Here is an 18,927-nt window from a genome sequence, read left to right as displayed (position 1 = left end):
AAGAATTTATTATCTTCCACCACACAGTGTAATCCCCTTTTTAAGATCTATGATGACCTGGATGCTTTTCACTTTAATGAAAAAGTGGCATATTTGAAAATGTGTGTAGTCCCAGAAGTGCATGGGATGCTGTACAACAGGTGAGCTGTGCCAAATGAATAACAGTGTCCTTGCCCTGAAGAGCTTTCAGTCCAGAGATACAAGAAGGAAGAGTATAATATGTTAAACACACAAGACAGACAACATGGTGCATGGTGAGATGCTTCACAGAACACATGAGGTTTCAGAAATGTTTTTCTTTTGAAAAAGAGGACAGGGGTATTATTTTCCAAGCACGAGGAGTGACAAGAAAGGAAAGTCTATAGAGGTCCTTTCCCTCCAAGAAAAATGGCTAAAAGAAAAAGGCAAAAATAATGGAATCAAACAGAACTGTACATCACCAGTGGATGCATGCCTAGACCTCCTTACCTCCATCGTGATGGCCCCAACTGTGGCCCTGCCCACACCAAATTGGTGTCCCATAGAGCGGTAGCTGTCTGGAATGGTCAGATTTCAGACAGCTATCATGGCCCTCTTCTCCCACGGGAGGGCTTGCCACATCCAGGTGTCCTGGTGTCTGAGGGCTGAGGACTACCACTGGCACACATCCAGGAAGGTCTGCCGCCACATCCAAAAGTTCCAGAGCCACTGGTTGTCATCACACCCCCACATGACCAGTTGCTCCAACCACCTAGAGCTGGTGGGGGTAGCTCCAGAGCCAGTGGAGTGCCCAGGGAGGGGGCAGAGGACCTCATGGTCTGGGGTGTCCCCTGCTGCCCCTGGTGGGGGGCCCTGCCAGGAGCTTCAGGGCGGCCACCAGTGCTGCGGCCAGCAGAGAGCCCACTCCATTGGTGACAGCCATCAGGGTTTCCAGCTGCTGCTGGTCCATGGTCTTTCCTGCAGGCACTGTGTCTGTGGGAATTGAGGCAGCTCCCCTGGTTTCATGCTGTGCAGGCTGAGGGTGTTGGGGAGGGGTTCTTTAATGGAGCAGCTTGCTGCAACCCAGGAAGGGCTTGGCCACCCTGAGACCCTGTCTATGGTGTTTCCTGCCTCGTTCTTTTGAAAGAGGGTGTGGATGTGTGTGGATCCTCTCTTTTGATGGCCTGGATGGTCCCTTTCGATATGGCATGTGGCCCCTTTGACAGCGCTTGTCGACGGTGCCAGCTCTGGCCTGTGTGCAGATGCACCCCTTCGAAAGGGTGTCTTTCTACCACTTTCCTTCGAAAGGCACCCTTTCAAAAGGGCGCTCTGGTATAGATTTACCTTGGCACCTATTCTGAAATAGCTATTTTGAACTAGGTGCTATTCCTCACAGAGGCTGTGTCTACACATGCCCCTCCCTTTTAGAAGGGACATGTAAATAACATGGATTGGAACTGTCTACTGGCACTTAGAATTAAACCCTGGACTTCGAAATTCCTTTATTCCCAAAACAAATTGAGAATTTCAAAGTCCAGGGTTTATTTTGAAGCGCCCGCATTGACACGGCCAGTTTGCATTTCGAAAGCAGCACTTTTGAAGCACGACTGGATGCCATTATGCTAATGAGGTGCTTAATATTCATATCAGCACCTCATTAAACAGTTGCAATCTGTGTCATTTACATGCCTCTTCTGAAAGGGAGGGGCATGTGTAGACACAGCCAGAATGAGGTTTACCAATTTCAAAATAAGCCAACCACTATTTAGAAATTATTTCAAAATAAGGGTTGTGCGGTGTAGATGTTAGATTAGTTATTGAAAATAACAGCTGTTATTTCACAAAAAATTTGCTGTGTAGACTTACCCCAAGCTCTTCATGAGAAATTCAAACTTTTTGCCATTTCTCACAGGTTGTCATACCTTTGTAAAGACTAAATGCCATCATATTTTTGACCTATTAAAATCCAAACATCTCTCTCTCTCTGCTTTTACTCAATATTCCTGTGTTATACACCCAAGTAGCACATGGGAACTCATGGTCAGTCAGTAACATATAATAAGTGCTAAGTCTTTTTTCAGAGTCATTCCTTTCCAGGTCACAGTCTTCCACTGAGGAAGTAGAGCCTGTGGTCATTCCTGGAGGTGTGACCTTGCATTTGCCATCTACTGCTCCATTCACATGAGTTAAGCTCTGTGTGCTAGATTCCAGCCCCAAGCCACAGAAGGGGCAGTATAGAAGCATCCTGCCCCAGAGGAGACTGTGAAAGTTATGGTGCCTGAGATATTAGCTTGAACTAAGTCTGTATACAGAGGTAATAAATTTTGTTTCTACAGTAATGTTCCTCTTATTATTTTTGATGCATGGGCCTTCATTTTTATATGTTGAGTACCTGTGGCTTTGAGGAGTTTAAAATGACTTTAATATAGGATAAATAAAATCCAAGACAGTCTGACTCCGTACACCTAACACGTTATATCCCTTTATGTAAAGGAGGCGCTGCCCTCCTTTTTCGTAACTCAGCCTGGTTTCAGGTCCAAGACAAGGGCTGATTGTCATTACACCTTCAAACCGAATTCTGGCAGTGCTTTTACTATTGTGATAGTTTACTTCAGCTCAAAGAAATATGGAGGCATTTGAGCTATTGTGGGCTTCTTTATACAGATGAATTTGCATGCACTGACAGATCCTCATCTGAAGTAAACTGGCAGACTCCCTGGGAAATCAATGGAATTTTGTCAATTTATACTAACTGAGGGTTGCGCTTTTGTGTATTTTATCCTAAATATTGTTTATAATGGATTTTTGAAATGCCACTGTTTTTCTATTCTATACCATCTAGAGTCCCATAACAATTATTTATACTTGCTGAAATAAAACCTGTCTAGAACTGTTTCTCTGTTTTAGTGTTGTAGTTCAGATGAACTGGGTCAATATGCTATTCAATTAGTGCAGTATTTGTGTAAACTAAAGGGCTTTCTTTTTATAGTGGTGTGCTGAATGGGCTAAAAGTAAAATATTTTTATAGTTAAATGCTAGTAAAACCTCAATTTGGCTTGTTTCAGTCAAATTAAGCAACCATATGAATGACATATAAAGGAAAAATCTTACTGACAAGCCAATTTACAAAAACACAACTAACAGGAGATAGTTTCATAATTTAACCCTTTGGTTACATCCAAAGATCTTTACGTGCAGATATATGCTCAGTGTGTTTTAGCAACAAAAGTCATTATACAGTACAAAGCTTTACTTTAAGCAATCATTTCAGGAGTTTACTTCAGCTAACGTGTCTCTCTATCATACCATATTGGGGGTAGTGAAGCACTAATCATTGTTCATTAACATTTATTTGCAGTCTACTTTTGATTAAACGAAATGATAGGGCATGGCTTTTCATACAGTGACTTTAGGAAAGCAATGTATTTTCACTACCTGCAGAGAACCGACTGTTGCACCATTCATATAGTTCCAAAATACCAATTTGCACTTGGGTCCAGTGAGAGAAATGACTGGAGTGGCAATATCAGCTGTATGACCAAATTCTCCATTTGAACTGTCAGCATACAGATACTGACCTTCTTTAGTAACCCTGTTTAAAGAAGAAGATTTTATTAAATTACATTTCATAATATACTAGGTTGCAAATGGTAATTTCCTACTGCTTTGCAATCATCTGAGGGGCTAGAAGCTCTTTAACTAATGTATCACTACATTTTACAAAATATCAGATGTTACTCTCATCTCACTGGAAAGTTGAAGCTGAGATTTTACAACATGGATGTCTAGATTGGGCTCCTAATTAACCTGATTTTCATGATACAGATACATGACTCAGCAATGAGCGGCCAAACAGCTTCCAGTGACTTCAGTGGAAACTACTGAGTGCTCAGCAATTTTGAGCAATGTTGTGTCACTTTTTTAGGATACTACAGAAGGATTTAGGAGCTTAACTTTAGGGATTTATTTTTAAAAATCTTGCGAAAGTTTCCATAGACGGTAACTGTGTGTTAGCCGGTGGCCGGGTAATGTGTGGTGAGGTACTCCCCTGGGTCCTAAGCAACCCAGTTTTTTTACTGTTAGAGCAGGCACCTCCTAGCACTCTCACCCACGGCCAGGCTGTAGTGACCAAACGGTTAAAGTTCTTTTTGTTGTGCCGGCTGTCTTGCAGTGACAAAAGGGTTAACAGCAGTCAGGCTCAGAGCTTAACTAGTTACAAGTTTATTAAGCTACAGTTATGAGCGTGCAGTTACAAAAGGCTATTGTCTACTTCTTATATGCTAGCAAAGTACAGGTGTTAACAAGTTACGTTACAATCCAATACAAAGATATCTGTTACCATCTAACACAATGATATCTTGACACAATGACATCTAGTTACAGAGCTCTAATTCTTTAGCTGTGCACAAAAAAGTCGAAGACCTAGCATGGGTGTATCTTACCCTCTCTGCATCTCTCGATACCAGCGTAGCCAAGCTGGATCGGTCACTCAATTCCGCGGAAAGACGAATACGAGGTTGGGCGTCCCCAGTTGTGGACCTCGGGAGGCAATCACCTGACCCGACCAGCAGGTAGTTGGTGGAATGCACTCGAAGTTAGAGTTCTGCTGGACCCATCTTTTATACCCCTTTGGGTTACGTATTCTCTTTCTTATCTAAGGTGCCAGATCGTAGTGGTCTGTCTTTTGTGACACCAGTTTGTTACAAGGGCATTTCTTACTTAATTTGCACTTGTAAGACAGGAGATAAGCAATTTGAGAGTACAGGACATTATTTTTGTGTGGGCGGGGCACTTCCCCTTCTGGGATGGTTGTGTGGTCATCATATCCATCAATACCAGCTGGGGTGATTTCTTGAGGGTCCCCCCCCCCCCCTCTTGTTGACAGTTTGGCCTGTTAGCCTTCTATCTGTACTTTCTGTTTCTCAGGTCACGATGAGCTAGCACATCTGGGCCTCAATGAGGGCATCAAAGACTGTGCTGTCAGCAGCCGTTTCTGTGCCCTGTGTGCTTCTCAGTGTGGGGGGGGGCAGCGAGCAAGCTGGCTCGTAAGGGGGAGACTTTGTCTGGCTACACTGTGTCTGGCCAGCTACCGATCACCAGCTGGCAAAAGCCAAGGGGACCAAAGTCCAGCTTTGCCCAAAAAGAGGTATGTTGAGGAAGTTCCAGGGGGGTCTTTGACAACCCTGCCTCAGGCTGTTAGCACAAGCCCTACAACAGTGAGGCTTGGACAAGAGGCTACAGCAGGCAGCTTGGGAGACACCTGCACTTTGGGAAATATGTTCTCCCTGGAAGTAGGGAAGTGGTTGGGAATTTGGTGTCTTGCAGAGATGCTTCTGAAGATAAGAGCCAAGCCAGAAATAGATGCCTAAACTTCAAGCTTCAACAACTAGACACCATTTCCCTGAAGGATCTCATTACTTACACTGTGTTAGAACTAAGAATTTAGTGCATTGTTTTGTTTATGAGTTCCAGCAGGGGAAGGAACAGATACTTCACATTCTAAAAAAATTTCAATAATCTAGTTGAGACTCACTGAAGCCTGGCAAAACAACTGGTTTTTTGAAGAAATTTATAAAAACAATGAATACAAATGTTTATTAAGCTGTAGTCCCAGACTTCCTCTCTATTGTTGTGATGAGGGAAATGGTAGTTATGCAGCTGGAGTCACTTTGATAGAAGGTATGTGTGTTTATCCCTGGAAAACTGTATTAATGCTTTACTCAGCACCTTTCATTAGATGACTAAAAAGTGTTATAACAGCCCCAGAATACCTCTGACGTAGAGGAAGGATACACATATGATTGCATATCAGTGGCAGATTAAATGATCTATCCTTGGGGTACCTGAATAGTGCATGCTATAAGATGTTAGAAACACTGACGTTACCTTGTTAGATCACACCAATGATCAGTGTAGCCCAGTACCACACCTCTATTATTAAATTTTAAGGTGGGCTCCATTATGAGAACCTGGTCTTACCTCCCGCAATAGCACAGGCCATAGAACTCTCTTAGTAATTCCTTCAACAGGTCTGTATCTTGTACTTTAGCTAGAGCATTTGTTTTAGAAACTCATCCAAATGTCAATTTAAAAAATAAATGTCAAGTAATGGAAAGCATACCCACTCCCACAAAAGTATTCTAATGGTACATTTTCTTTACCAGTAAAAAATGCTGCTCAATAGGAAGATCTAAAAACCTAGTAATGGACAATTATGCAATGAATTGACCAAGACTTAAGTTTTCCCTAACCTCTATAATCAATGGCTGACATGTCTTAAGATACAAAAATATATACCCCTCGTACAGTTTCAACCTATTTAATGTTAGTGTAGAAGAGGAAGTAAAGGCAAATGCTAGATAACTGTGAAGCTGTGGAGAACATTTGTGTAGATAGCCACCACCTTCAGCAGAATAACAGCCTTGGACACCAAGTATAACAGTTGCATAGTTTATAACTGACAGAAAAAAACATTTCTATATACAGTTATTACTGGGAATACTTTTCTAAAGTCACTAGGTGTTCCTTAAAGATCTCCAACACCAGCTCTGATCTAGCCACACCACATTTAGCTCATGAGACTGCTATTATTACTCTGAGATGGTATTGCTACAGCAGCATGTGTAAAAGCTTCTGTAAATCTAGAGGTGAATAGAAGCTATGGTGTCTTGTTGAGGTGTGTGGGGGAATTGAAATAGTAATAGGTCCCATAAAACAAAGGATTTATTCAGGCAAAGGTATGTCATTTGGCAGATAGTGTCACATATGAATCGGGGCATATGAGGTAAGTATGAGTCATAATGGAAAAGTGAACTATATAAAAATATAGCAGAGTGTGGGTGGGATCTAGTCAAGCACATAGGCACAGATGAAAGCAAATACTTTAATGAAAAAAATTAACATTCACTGTCACTCATTAAACATTGCTAGCCAATCGGCAGTCTTTAAATATTCCTTCCTATAACGGAAGGAAAGTGCCTGTCAGGTTATAGGAAAACTATTATCAAGCAGCACTGCAGAAATTAGTGATCCTTTGGGCTCATCTCGCTCTTCCACATTATACCTGCAACCAATCTGAGAAGAAACATCATCTTCCCAGCCAAGGGAGACTGCAAAGGAGCCTCCAATACCTAAGATAACTGAGTGAGGGAACCCCAGAGACATAGTAGGGCTTGCTCACACCAACTGATGGCTGTCCCACCTGAAGGAGCCAGGGACTGCAGCAAGATGCTGCCCAAGACCAAGGACAGAAACCGTATGGGAAACAGGCTGTCCAGGAAATTGGACTGAAGAAGCCATTCCCCAAACTCAACAGACGAGTAGGAAGTAACCCAGGGGAACAGGCTCAGACTGCCTGCTGAAAGAGGCAGTCTCCCACCCGCATTCGGGGGTTGATGTACACAGGCCCTGGGCTAGGATGTGATGGAGATGGAGAAACTATGTCCCTTATTCCTCCTATCCTTAAAGACTGAGGCACATCAAACAAGCAGGGGCCTGAGAGCCAGCAGCTCTAACCAGCAGGCCACCTGGCCCTCCCAACCACCAGTTACAAATGCTTTCTTCACCAGTAAAACTTTGTACAGGCTGCTCATCAGCAAAACTTTTCATAAAAGAAAAACAGAACAAAGTAACTTAAAAAGTACATGCAGGTGTAAATCACAGAGCTCTATTGACTTCAAGGAGTTTAAATCAATAGAGTTGTATACCAGCTGATGGTTGGACTGGTAATTGCAAAGCTACTGCTCAAAGGGAGGATGTCAATGTTTGCTGAATGGCTATTTTAGTTATATGAAATTAAAGCAAAGTTTACCCAAGTTTTACATGAATTAAGAGAAATCAGACCAAAAAGTTTAGAGCAGGCCTGGAAATTTTAACAGTTTCTGCTAATAGTGCTGCATACAGGGAAAATGATAATACTATGGAACCTGCATAGCAGCAAATCGCCTCCTTGTCTGACTCAGTCTAATTGCTTTTCCCATGGCTAGTCTTATTGTGCACATAACATTTAGTCATTCTGGAGTAGTCTGGAATTGCCATCAACATCTTTATGGAAGTGTCATACGTGGGATAGGGGTATTAGGCACCTACATAAGACAAAACTCTGAATATAGGAACTGTCCATATAAAATGGGGACAGCTGGTCATCCTGCCCCTCAAGCCTAATCCTGTTAGGCTTTTACATTGAGGTATTACCAACTCACTGTCTAGGAGATCAGCTTCTGCACCTGGTTCGACTGGCAATCTTACGTCTGGTGTGACAGCTTCTCAGTCATACAACTTAATGCCACCTCCCTTTACTTGTCATGTACCATTTCTAGAGCAGATCTGAAAATGCTACGATTTGGGTTAACCTCTGCATAGCTCCACTGTCCTATACATACTTGTTAATGACACCTCACAAAATCAATTATCAGAGGGATAGCTGTGTTAGTCTGTAGCTGCAAAAACAACGAGAAGTCCTGTGGTACCTTATAGACTAACATATTTATTGAAACATAAGCATCCAACCCGCTTTGTTGGATGCATGTGACAAAGCCAGTGTTTGCCCACAAAAGCTTATGCTTCAATAAATCTGTTCATCTATAAGGTGCCACAGGACTTCTTGTTTTCATGAAATCAATTGGGCCAACCATTTGACACTGTTTGACATTAATAATGGTGGCAGAATTGCGTGTTCAATACAGTAACATACACATGCTAAAAGTCACTAGAATTCACTCAGACTCCTGCAGTGATTGGGGCCCTAGCTTATTTGGAAAATTATCCATTGTAAAGCTTGTCTCAGTTTTGGCAGCTACAGCTGGCATCATTATATTGTTATATTGTTAACATTTACCCTCTGAAAGCAAAGTAGTTTGCTGTACTGATGTAAGCATTCCCTTTACATGGGAATTCCTGTAATATTTTAGTTGCACTAATCAATTTCAAATAGTAAAATTGCCACTATATTAATGAAGTTCATGGGATTCACAGATGTCAGCATGAGCAGCTGGACTCCACTTCTGAAGTCGGAGTTTGTTGTAAACTCTAGGTTCCCAACACATTTTTATATACAGGGGATCAACCAATATGGAAATGCTGAAGAAAATCCTTTGTAGGCACCCCCCTCACAACCCTTCAGCCAGCCCCATGATCTTCGAGGTGATTATGATAAGCAGGAGTTTGTGCGTGTAAGTTGTTTTGCAGGCTCACCCAAAATGCGTAACCCTAATCAGTGTTGCCAATTCAGGAGATAAACCTTTAACCTTTTGCTTCACAGTAGAAACTGCCTTGAGCTGCAAGGTTAGGAAGTGGATCCAAAAAAGAAAAAGTCAACTTCCCAACTCCTGAGGGATATCAGGAATCATATTTTGGCTCATTAAAATAATAATGTCTAGGGTCAAAATTCAAATCAGAATCTGACCTTTAACAGCCCTTGGAAGTATTCACTGATGAAGTTTTAGTTCAGACATACCTCTGCTCTGAAACTATCATAATTCACAGAGAATCTCTTAAATAAGTTGATGTTCAGATGCATCTATGGCTTACAAACATACACAATAATAGTAACAGAGAGAAAGCCTTGTTAGTCAATATACTATCAAAACAAAAAAGCAGTCAACTGCTTCGTTTTGATAGTATATAGACTAGCATGGCTTTCTCTCTGTTACTATTCAACATGCAAGGCACTACATTTAGCCATTTGGAATGGAGATCCATCAACTGCATGCAAAAGTGGTACTTGACTGCTTTTTTGTTTTGATACACAATAATACTTCATTTTGTAGTCTCAGTAAGTTGGAAAAGTCACTTTGCAAGCACATTGCCCATATGGTTACGAAGGAGCTAAATTCCTCCTCTTTCTTCTCATTACAGTGATGCTTATGAGAAATGATTCATGTTGTGTCATTTCATTCTTGTACTTTGTCACCAGAATACACTATCAGTATTTTAATGCCTCGTATATTCAGTGAAAGATGGTTGTAAACTGTGCTACATTGACCTTTCCATCATTCTGTAGTCTGATCCTCCACTGATCATCATTATTCTTTGTTTATAGTGCCAGTAGCCTGCTCTGAAGAAACTGGTAAAAATTCTGACCATTTAAATTTTTTATGTTTGTGATATAAGTCTTTACACGGTTATAACCTTCCACATACTGTGACCTTCTGTATTTCTGACAAAAACCATAACAAAATTTCAGGAAACAGTTATTGTGGCAATGCCAGTAGGAAAGTAGGAAGGGATATAAACTTTACTAACATTTTTAGTAACCCTAACCCTAACCAGAGCCAGCTTCTGGTACTGCACAGTACAGCCATATAAACAGATGGCAGGACACACTGTACAAGCAGTGCAGACCTGTACATAAGATAACAGTCCTTTGCCATTTAAAAGGATGAGATGGAATCTAGTGACTTCATACAAGGCAACTCAGTGTAAATAAGTTATAGTTTAGACTTAAAAACGCATACTTATAGGCAAACAAGAGAGTAATGGATCCGGAACAGGAAAAACTAGAGAAGCTAACTAGCTGCTCTTTTTATCTCAAATCTGGCTGCAAATATAGGCAAAAAAAATTCTACACACCGGCTGTGTCTACACTTGCATTTCTCTTTCAAAAGAGGCATCCAAATGAGGGAAATCAAAAATGAAATTAAGGTCTGGATTTACATATCTGGCACCTCATTTGCATATTCTTCTTTCAAAACAAGAAACACAGCGAAGATGTGGCTCTGTCGAAAGTAAACCGTCTTCGAAAGAACCCTTCTTCCCATAAAAAATCTGCATCTCATTTGCATTTTTGATTTCCCTTATTTGCATACCTCTTTCAGAAGAGGAATGTAAGTGTAGACACAGCCACTGAGTTGGAAACAGTTTTGCCATCAGACAAAAATTTTAGAAATTTTAAAAAAAAACCAAATCCCTATTCCACACTGGGTCAAAACCAATACCTTTCAATATTTTCTGGAGAGATTTGCCCCAGAGCTTAGGGCTTTCACGTAGTATATGAAATGAAGCACAGCAAGGATTTGATGCTGGGTGTGCTAATATTACAGGGAGTGCTCTAGTCATGTGGTCAGTTGCTATTGTAGTTCTTATTGCTCCCAACATTTCATCCTGCGTCTGAAAAGGTTTAATTGAAACTGATACATTCCTACAGACAGATTTGGTTTCATGTTCCCATAGGAAAACAAACAAACAAAACAAAACATTTTGTTGAGAAACTCCCAATCATATCTGATTTAGAAGAGTTTTCTAACCAAAAAGATAAGGGACCTATACATAGGACCCATACAAGGACAAATTTATCACCCATATTCTGCCAACATCTGCTTTATACACAGTCAATCCAGGCACTTTTTCACTGCTAGAAGGTCAAAAGCAAATATTGGAAGCATAGTGTCTGGACAGGTGATATGATTATATGAGGAGCCATATGTTACTGAAGCATAGGAACTATCCAGCAACACTTCTCTTTCATTCGTATCATGGAGGGAAGGTTTATCACTGCTACTAGGGAGGCAAGAATCAGGAATGGAAAACTTCCACCCTGTGTTTCTTCTTCTTAGGTGTCCTAGGATGTACCTGTGCTGATTGGCCACCCATTATCTGCACCTAAAATACTAATTGCCTGATTTTAAGAAATTATAGTGTATCCTGGCCTAGATGAACATATGGACAGAACAGTCTTTAAGGCACTATTGTGACAGCTAGGCCAAATTGATCCAAATTATATTTAAAAAACCCTACAATTTCTTGAGATGTTATAATAAACTATAAGTAACAAGTATTGATATGAAAAGGTGCAAAAGGAAGATATAGTAATTTAATTAGTCTAAACAAAAACTCCAAGTTAATATGATTTCAGGACTGTGCTGAAATTATGATGTGGAGCAGGAAGTTAATGAGTCAAAACTGGTATGTTGGAGAGTTGGTCAAATTGATGGAAAAAGTAATCAGAGCACAAAGCAGTAAGATGGACTGTTCCATCCATCTTTCCAAGATTTTGTGGGAAAGAGAACAAAAAGCAGACAGAACAAATGAGCTGCCAGCAGGTGCTTTATGAGCATGGAAGTCATCCCCACCATTTCCAGGGACTGTGGGTTTTAATCCTCCTGGTCCTGAGAGGTGTTCTGGCCAGAATGGGTGAGAGAAAGGAGGACACAGGTGACATTGCCATCCTCATAGCTCCACCTTAATCTCAAACACCAACAGGATCACCAGGCCCTCTTAGAGGGCCAGAGAGGCCCAGACCACTTCCAGCTTTTGAGGCCCCTCTCCATAATAAAAATAAAAAATTACAACACATGAAAACGAAATAGGACAGCTAAAAAGAAAGAGACATAATATGACTATTAACAATCCAGAGCCTTTTTCTGTCCAGATGCACCAATTATAGAGAGATGAGCACAAAAAATAATTTGTGAAACTTATCAAATGCTAAAAAATTAACAAATGTCCAAATCTGAGGCCCTATTTGAGCTTGAAGCCAAGGCTAAATGGCCCTCTTGGATTGTCCTGGGGATGCTAATTATTACTATCTCTTCTGTGACCATAGAAGAAAGGGGCTTTTTCCTTTTAAGATTTGACTTTAACAATGGTTACAACAGCAGCAGCAGCTTGAGCCCATCTTCCCCAAAAAAGAATAGGTATCGCTATCGTTAATGCCATTTAAGAGACTGTCCAACAATGTTTCCTTTCACAAACTCTCAGCAGCTAAAGGGAAAGGGAACAAGTGATGGTAAAATGAATACCTTATTTCATACATTACATTTGAAATGGCTTGACTGTTTTTTCTTCTTTTCTATATCTTTAATTAAGGTTTAAAGAATTTTATTGTTGTTTGCCATGGTGCTAAGCAGTGTCTTTTTTGTAAAAAAGAAAAGAAAAGAAAAGAAAAGAAAAAAGGAACCAGTATTCAGGTAGCTCCCTAATTCACCTGCCCACCCCGCAGCCAATCCTATGGCTGGAGCTGCTGCAGGCAAGAACTGGCTCAAAAAAAAGGCTCAAAACAATCACTGGTGTTAAGTAAACTGAGGTCTCTTTCAAGCCCTACACTTTGTTTATTGTTGGACGGTGACTTGGACATGTTAAATCTTTAGTGCATATATTCCCATCTAATTTAATTGCACAGCTCCCAGTATGTGCAGGCCCTTGCACAGAACCCTACTGACTTCAAAAATTACTTCTGCGCGGAAAAGGCCTCTACTTGAGTGGTAGTTGCTGCAGAAACAGAGCCTAAATATACAGGATTAAAGTAAATCACGTTCAATAAAATTTATAATTTTCAATTATGATTTTCAATTATGTTCAAAGGGATTATCAACTTCAGATAATCTCACCTTTCTGCTACATGCCTGGATTGCTTTTCTGTACTCGACTCATACTTATCTTTTGTTCAAATTAGCAGTGGCCACTGAGTCAGAGGAAGAGGATTTTCCACCTCCCCTTTCCCCAGAAAGCTCATTATTTTTCAATTATTAAAACATTTCCAGCAGCTAGTAGCTCAAATCTGCATTTTTTGATTAACCACTGAGAAGCACTGCTGAAAGATTAAAATATTGCAGGCTTTCCTCTCTTGATAAATTAGACTCTTTGTTTTCTGTTTGAAAAGTTCTCCGTTAATTAAAAGAGAAATTGAAAGTAAACTGTGGTCTGGAATATGGATCTTCACTTTGGAGAGTATGTACTAAAATGTAATTTAAACACCAGTAATTTTCACAAAGAATAAACAATCCTAACAGGGTTTTGGAAAAATGCCTCTGCCCCATCCTCTCCCTCAAATGCTTAACATTAATGCATAATAAACCTGAAATTTAAAAAACAACATCTATGTGAGGGCATCACCAAGTAGAGTTAAATTTGGTAGTAGGTAGATATCCAAAAGACTGCAATAAAGCTACGCTTATTAAAAGGTGTGCAAAAGTATGACCTGGGGGGCTCGATCACCCTGCAGGTTTACTGACAGAAATGTTATCATTACTGCTTCAGTGAGGTGATAAAACTCTCGTTTCACATTTCATTTTGAGATTTGGATTGTATTCCTTGTGTTGGGTTTACGTTTAATAGTTCTCTTTTTTCCCTTCTCTCACATAAACATATTTGAAAATTGGATTAGGTCCAGCGACACTGAACCACAGAGTTAGGGATAACCTTTTCAAATGTAAGTGGTTAAATTTTGGCACCTAAATTCATCTTTAGGTGTCCAAACAAATGGCATGAATGTCAGAAGTGAATTTAGACATCAGTGAGAGCTGAGGTATTCAGTGCCTATGAATAGCAGGCCACTCAATGAGATACACAAAGTTCAACAGATTATTTTGGAAATTGTTCATCTAGGCCTGTTCAGGAAAACCACCAGAGAAATGGGAATGAATGTTTCCTAAACCAGAACACGTTCTGCTATTGAAAAGTTTGATTATTTGCTTGGTCTTATAGGTACCACAATGGCATTTCTGTTCCTTGATGGGATGATAAAATATTTAGAATATTTTTGCAACAGCTCATCACATTCTTTGACTTAAAATTTGCTTCCTATGAATATTTTGTAACATTCACTTATATTTTCCTGTTTTCTTCAAATGTTTCTGTGAATAAATTCAATTCCCAAACTAATCAAAAAAGTGAACACAAAAGAAGCATGGGTCCAAAGCCTACACAGGGGGAAAATAAGTTTACACATGTACTTATTGTGGTTTACTAATCTGTTCTGTGCTAGAGAACTTCTCTGTCTGACTTAAGCTATTTTTAGAGACTATAGGTTGAGATTACACAGACCATGTGGCCAGCAGCATGATGCAAAGGAGAAGTCTCAAAAATTCAAATGACCACTCATTTGCATATTTGTGCTGCTAATTTGCATAGTAACATGAGAGCACCCTGCAGGAATAGGCTGCTGCCAGCAGAAAACAAGCTGTGTAGATGTGGTTCTGCCAGTGAAAACCTCTTGTCAGTAGCTCCTTATGCCTGGAAAAAATCATTTTCGAAATGCACGCCTCCCATGTAGCCAGGGCCCTTTCGAAACAACCCCCCTGATTTTGAAAGCTCCTTCTTCCCGAAACCAGATAAGGGGAAGGGGCTTTTGAAGTCCAGGGGGTCCTTTTGAAAGGCCCCTGTCTGCAAGGGCAGTGTGCGTTTCGAAAGCAGCACTTTTGAACCACACCTGGCAGCCGTTATGCTAATGAGGTGCTGCATATTCATGGAAGTGCCTCATTAGCATCTCCAGAGTGGCTCATTAGTGTGTCCCTTCTGAAAGGCATGGGCTAGTGTAGCCACGGCCTCTGTGTGAAGGATTTTTTGCACCTGTCTGTACATCTGTTGTGAGTGTACTGTACAATCTGTGTTTAAGAGCATTTGCTTCTGGAAGACATAGGAAAAAATTTGATGTTCATTCCACTTAAGTAAAATGAATTGACGTGGTACATTTTTATTTTCTTTTCCCACATATACTTACATTGGTATTGGCAAGAAGAAAATAACCAGAGAATGATAGGCTGACTGTGACAAGTCACAGTGACGATCCCACTAAGGTGAGACCCACATTTCATTATCCAAGACAGCCCCCTTTTTGTAAATACTGAGTCACCTGGTATGCAAACTTCAATTTTTGGGTCTACTTCTCAAAAGTTGGGGGAAAGGAAAGAAGCCATATCCCTAAGATTTTAGAATACAAAAGATTTATTTATTTTTAAAACACTTGGAAAACTCTGTTCCTTGATCAGCCCACCCTTTTTCCTAACAATAATACCAGGCATTGAACAGAGAAAGTGTTATAGTGAGTATGCAAACCATTAGCTATCAGAGTATATAAGACTACTAAACCATTAATACGAGTTTTCTGTTTTTTCTGTATGGGAATGCCTATACCTGAAAGTTTTACTATGAGCATTCATCAAATGTTTAAAGCAAAACAATTATTTTCAATGGACTTCTCCAAAATTAAGGTATTCTGGAGAAGTGCAGATTGAAAACCGTTAGATTTCATGGAGAAATCTATGCATCTCCTTTGGGATACACCAGAGCGCCCACGGAGAAAACATGAATGCTCCTGTACAATCTAACTATTAGAAAACAGAGTTTCTGGCTGATACAGCTCCCTAATCACAGGGCAGAAACCTGTCATGTTTTGTGTGCTCAGTATGGCAATCAGTTAGGGACTATGCTCAAATGACTATCTTCATTTAAAGTTTTGTTTATAAAATGAAATACAACTGAAGACTTCTCTTTCCACTGCTTGCTCTGGATTGGTGGAATAAATTGCCTCTAATATGAAGGAGTTACCCAGATTTATTTATTTCTATATAGTCAGTGGTATCTGTAGCCCCCTTTTTGAGCTAACATTTTAGTGTTGGAGACTATAAATATTAAAGAACAGATGCTTCTGTCCATATTATTTTACTCATTTTTGTTCTCTTGAACTATTGATTTATATTACTAGGCACTCTCCAGCCAGGAGCACAAGCAGCTCAGCCTGAGCTACATACTTCAAGTCTAACACCAACTGTGCTTAACAAGAGACACTACAGGTATTCTTCTGATTAAATATATATGGGGTTGCTCATGACAGGGAAGGCCTTGTAGCTCCCCACCCCCTGCCAGGGCTGGCCACACCTCTCCTAGACCATCACCCTCCCATCGTGGCCCTTCTCACTTCCCCTCCCCTCTACCTAGCCCCTCAAGAAGGAAGCAAAGAACCCCTTTAAAATATTTGTGAGATAATTTTAAAAAAGTAGAATATATTGTTTAAAATTTTCTTCATAGTGCAAATTAGAATTTTATAAATGAGTTTAAAATTGAGGGTTTAATACTCTTATACTTGGAGAAAAGTTATATTTGACTTCTTAAATGGACACCAACGGTATCTAAAGTCCTCATCCTGACAGATTTACGTACATGCTTTAGTTCATGCACTGCGAGTAGTCCCACTGAAGTAAACAGGACTACTCAAAGTGTAAAGTTAAGTACTTGCACAAATCTATACAGGATCAGAATAAATTGAAGGGCAAAAATATAGGTGACCAAGGAAAGGTATTCTGTGTAAAGATGACCTGAATGTAAACTTACCCAGAAAAAAAACACACCAATTTTAGAGAGCAAATTAGAGTCAACCCAATTGCAGGTTAGATAAACATGTATCAGCGATCTATACGTGAAGGCAAGCGATGGTACTTGATGACCTCTTGAGGTCCCGTTCAGTTCCAATATTCTATGATTTTATGCAACAGAGACATGATAGGACAAGATGGACCAAGTGATCTGATCTGGTACAGCTAATCTTATCACCAGTTAAACAACATAAAATGTGGACATATTCACTAGCATTACTTCAAAGAAGCTTGAGAGAGACAGAATCTTTGCCCAACCTGAGACAAAATATGACCAAGCACACACCTTGAAATTCTATAAATTCTTAAGTGTTTTCATCTGTATGGATTATCATGGGTATTGTTCATGGAGTTTGAAACTCACTGATCTAGATATAACCCTAACTTAACCTCATGCCCAAACCTATTCACTTGATCAACTCAGAGCAGAACTTGGCCCCCTTGGTTCGAGTGTAGCTTAGGTTGACACAGTTAAGCTGGTCTCTTTTGTTAGCAAGGACAGAAAACTGAACAGTTTAATTGCAGTCAAATAAGTGACCATTATACCTGATTCCCGGAGCTAAGATTAGTAGATAGTAACCAATATAATCCCTTATTCTCCACCCACACCCCATTTTCTTTATTTTACTCTGTCAGTGTTACCATACTTTAAAAATATCTATTCCCAAACTCTCACTTTTATCAGTACCTGATTTAAACACTAACAGAGAGATAGCTGTGTTACTCTGTATTCTGCAAAACAAAAAAGCAGTCATATAGCACTCTACAGACTAAAAAATAGTTTATTAGGTGGTGAGCTTTCGTGGGACAGACCCACTTCGATAGATCTGATAGTCTTTAAAGTGCTACATGACTGCCTTTTTGTTTTGATTTAAACACTGTTGGGTACAAATCTGGACATAGAAAACATGGCAGGAAAGACTGAATAGTCCACAATTACTTCCACAGTTAGGTGGAATTTTCGTTTGTAGCTTTTAGTTTGTCTGCCTGTAATTGACAAAGAGCTGTCATTAATTCACAGGTTTTCTGTGGGTTGTATCATGCAAACAAGGTACTCACAGATTACAACAGGACTTTATTTACAAACGTGAAACTATTTAAAAAGCTGCTGCATCATTCTGTAGCTCTCCTAAGCCCCCAGCTAATCTTCTCCCTTCTCCTTTCTGTTTTCCCGTGCTTCCAGACTCCCAACAATTACAAACTGTATTACATTTAAACACCACACCACACCTCATTAACATTTCATCATATCTGCTAAAGTCCTCTAAGCATGACAGGGAAAAGGAATCAACAGCATGGAATCTCCCTCTTCAGTAATAAATCTCGAGGTAAAAATATCACCAAAGCTTCTAATCACAGTGGACATGATTTAGTTTAATTGCAATTCTACTGGTGTTTGTTACAACATGAAATCTCACTTTAATTCAGCAAACTCTTTAGTAAATATACTTCTTTTTCTTGGTATCAGAAAATATGACATATACGTCATGCTGCTGTTACTGACACCTCAGATATTATCCAGTATAAACAATCAGACATTTGGTCCCTCTCATACTGTAATACTTGCATATAGAATCAAAAGTGTGAACTCCAGCATACAGGGGCAGGACTGAGCTTCCTACTAAAACCCCCATATCAAGTACAACATATCAGTACACAAGACAACTTCACATCAAGATAAAGGTACAGCAACATTGATTGGTGGAGGTGCTGTCTACACTGATTTTTACAGCTTTTTCTCTTCTAGTTGCATAAGAATTTAAAATGGTAACTCCTAGGAATTCAGGCAGTCTGCCACCCACACCAGTTTCCATGTTCCTCTGATATTTTGAATCCTATGACGAGTCATGGAGTCATAATTCATAATCGGATCTAGGAAAAT

The 18,927-nt window shown here is 40.0% G+C and overlaps 1 protein-coding gene across 1 annotated transcript in view; it reads right to left on the bottom strand.

Annotated features, from left to right (window-relative positions):
- The window catches only part of MALRD1 (MAM and LDL receptor class A domain containing 1), a 532,671-nt gene that overhangs the window by 300,894 nt on the left and 212,850 nt on the right, over positions 1-18,927 (bottom strand). The window contains exon 23 of the mRNA XM_074985504.1: positions 3,394-3,550. Within this exon, the coding sequence (XP_074841605.1) occupies positions 3,394-3,550 (157 nt within the window). The remainder of the gene's footprint in view (positions 1-3,393; positions 3,551-18,927) is intronic.

The sequence above is a fragment of the Carettochelys insculpta genome, chromosome 2, assembly GCF_033958435.1.
Source record: "Carettochelys insculpta isolate YL-2023 chromosome 2, ASM3395843v1, whole genome shotgun sequence".
NCBI lineage: Eukaryota > Metazoa > Chordata > Testudines > Carettochelyidae > Carettochelys > Carettochelys insculpta.
The sequence above is the reverse complement of the archived record's forward strand: the minus strand, read 5'-3'. Positions and strand labels throughout refer to the sequence as shown.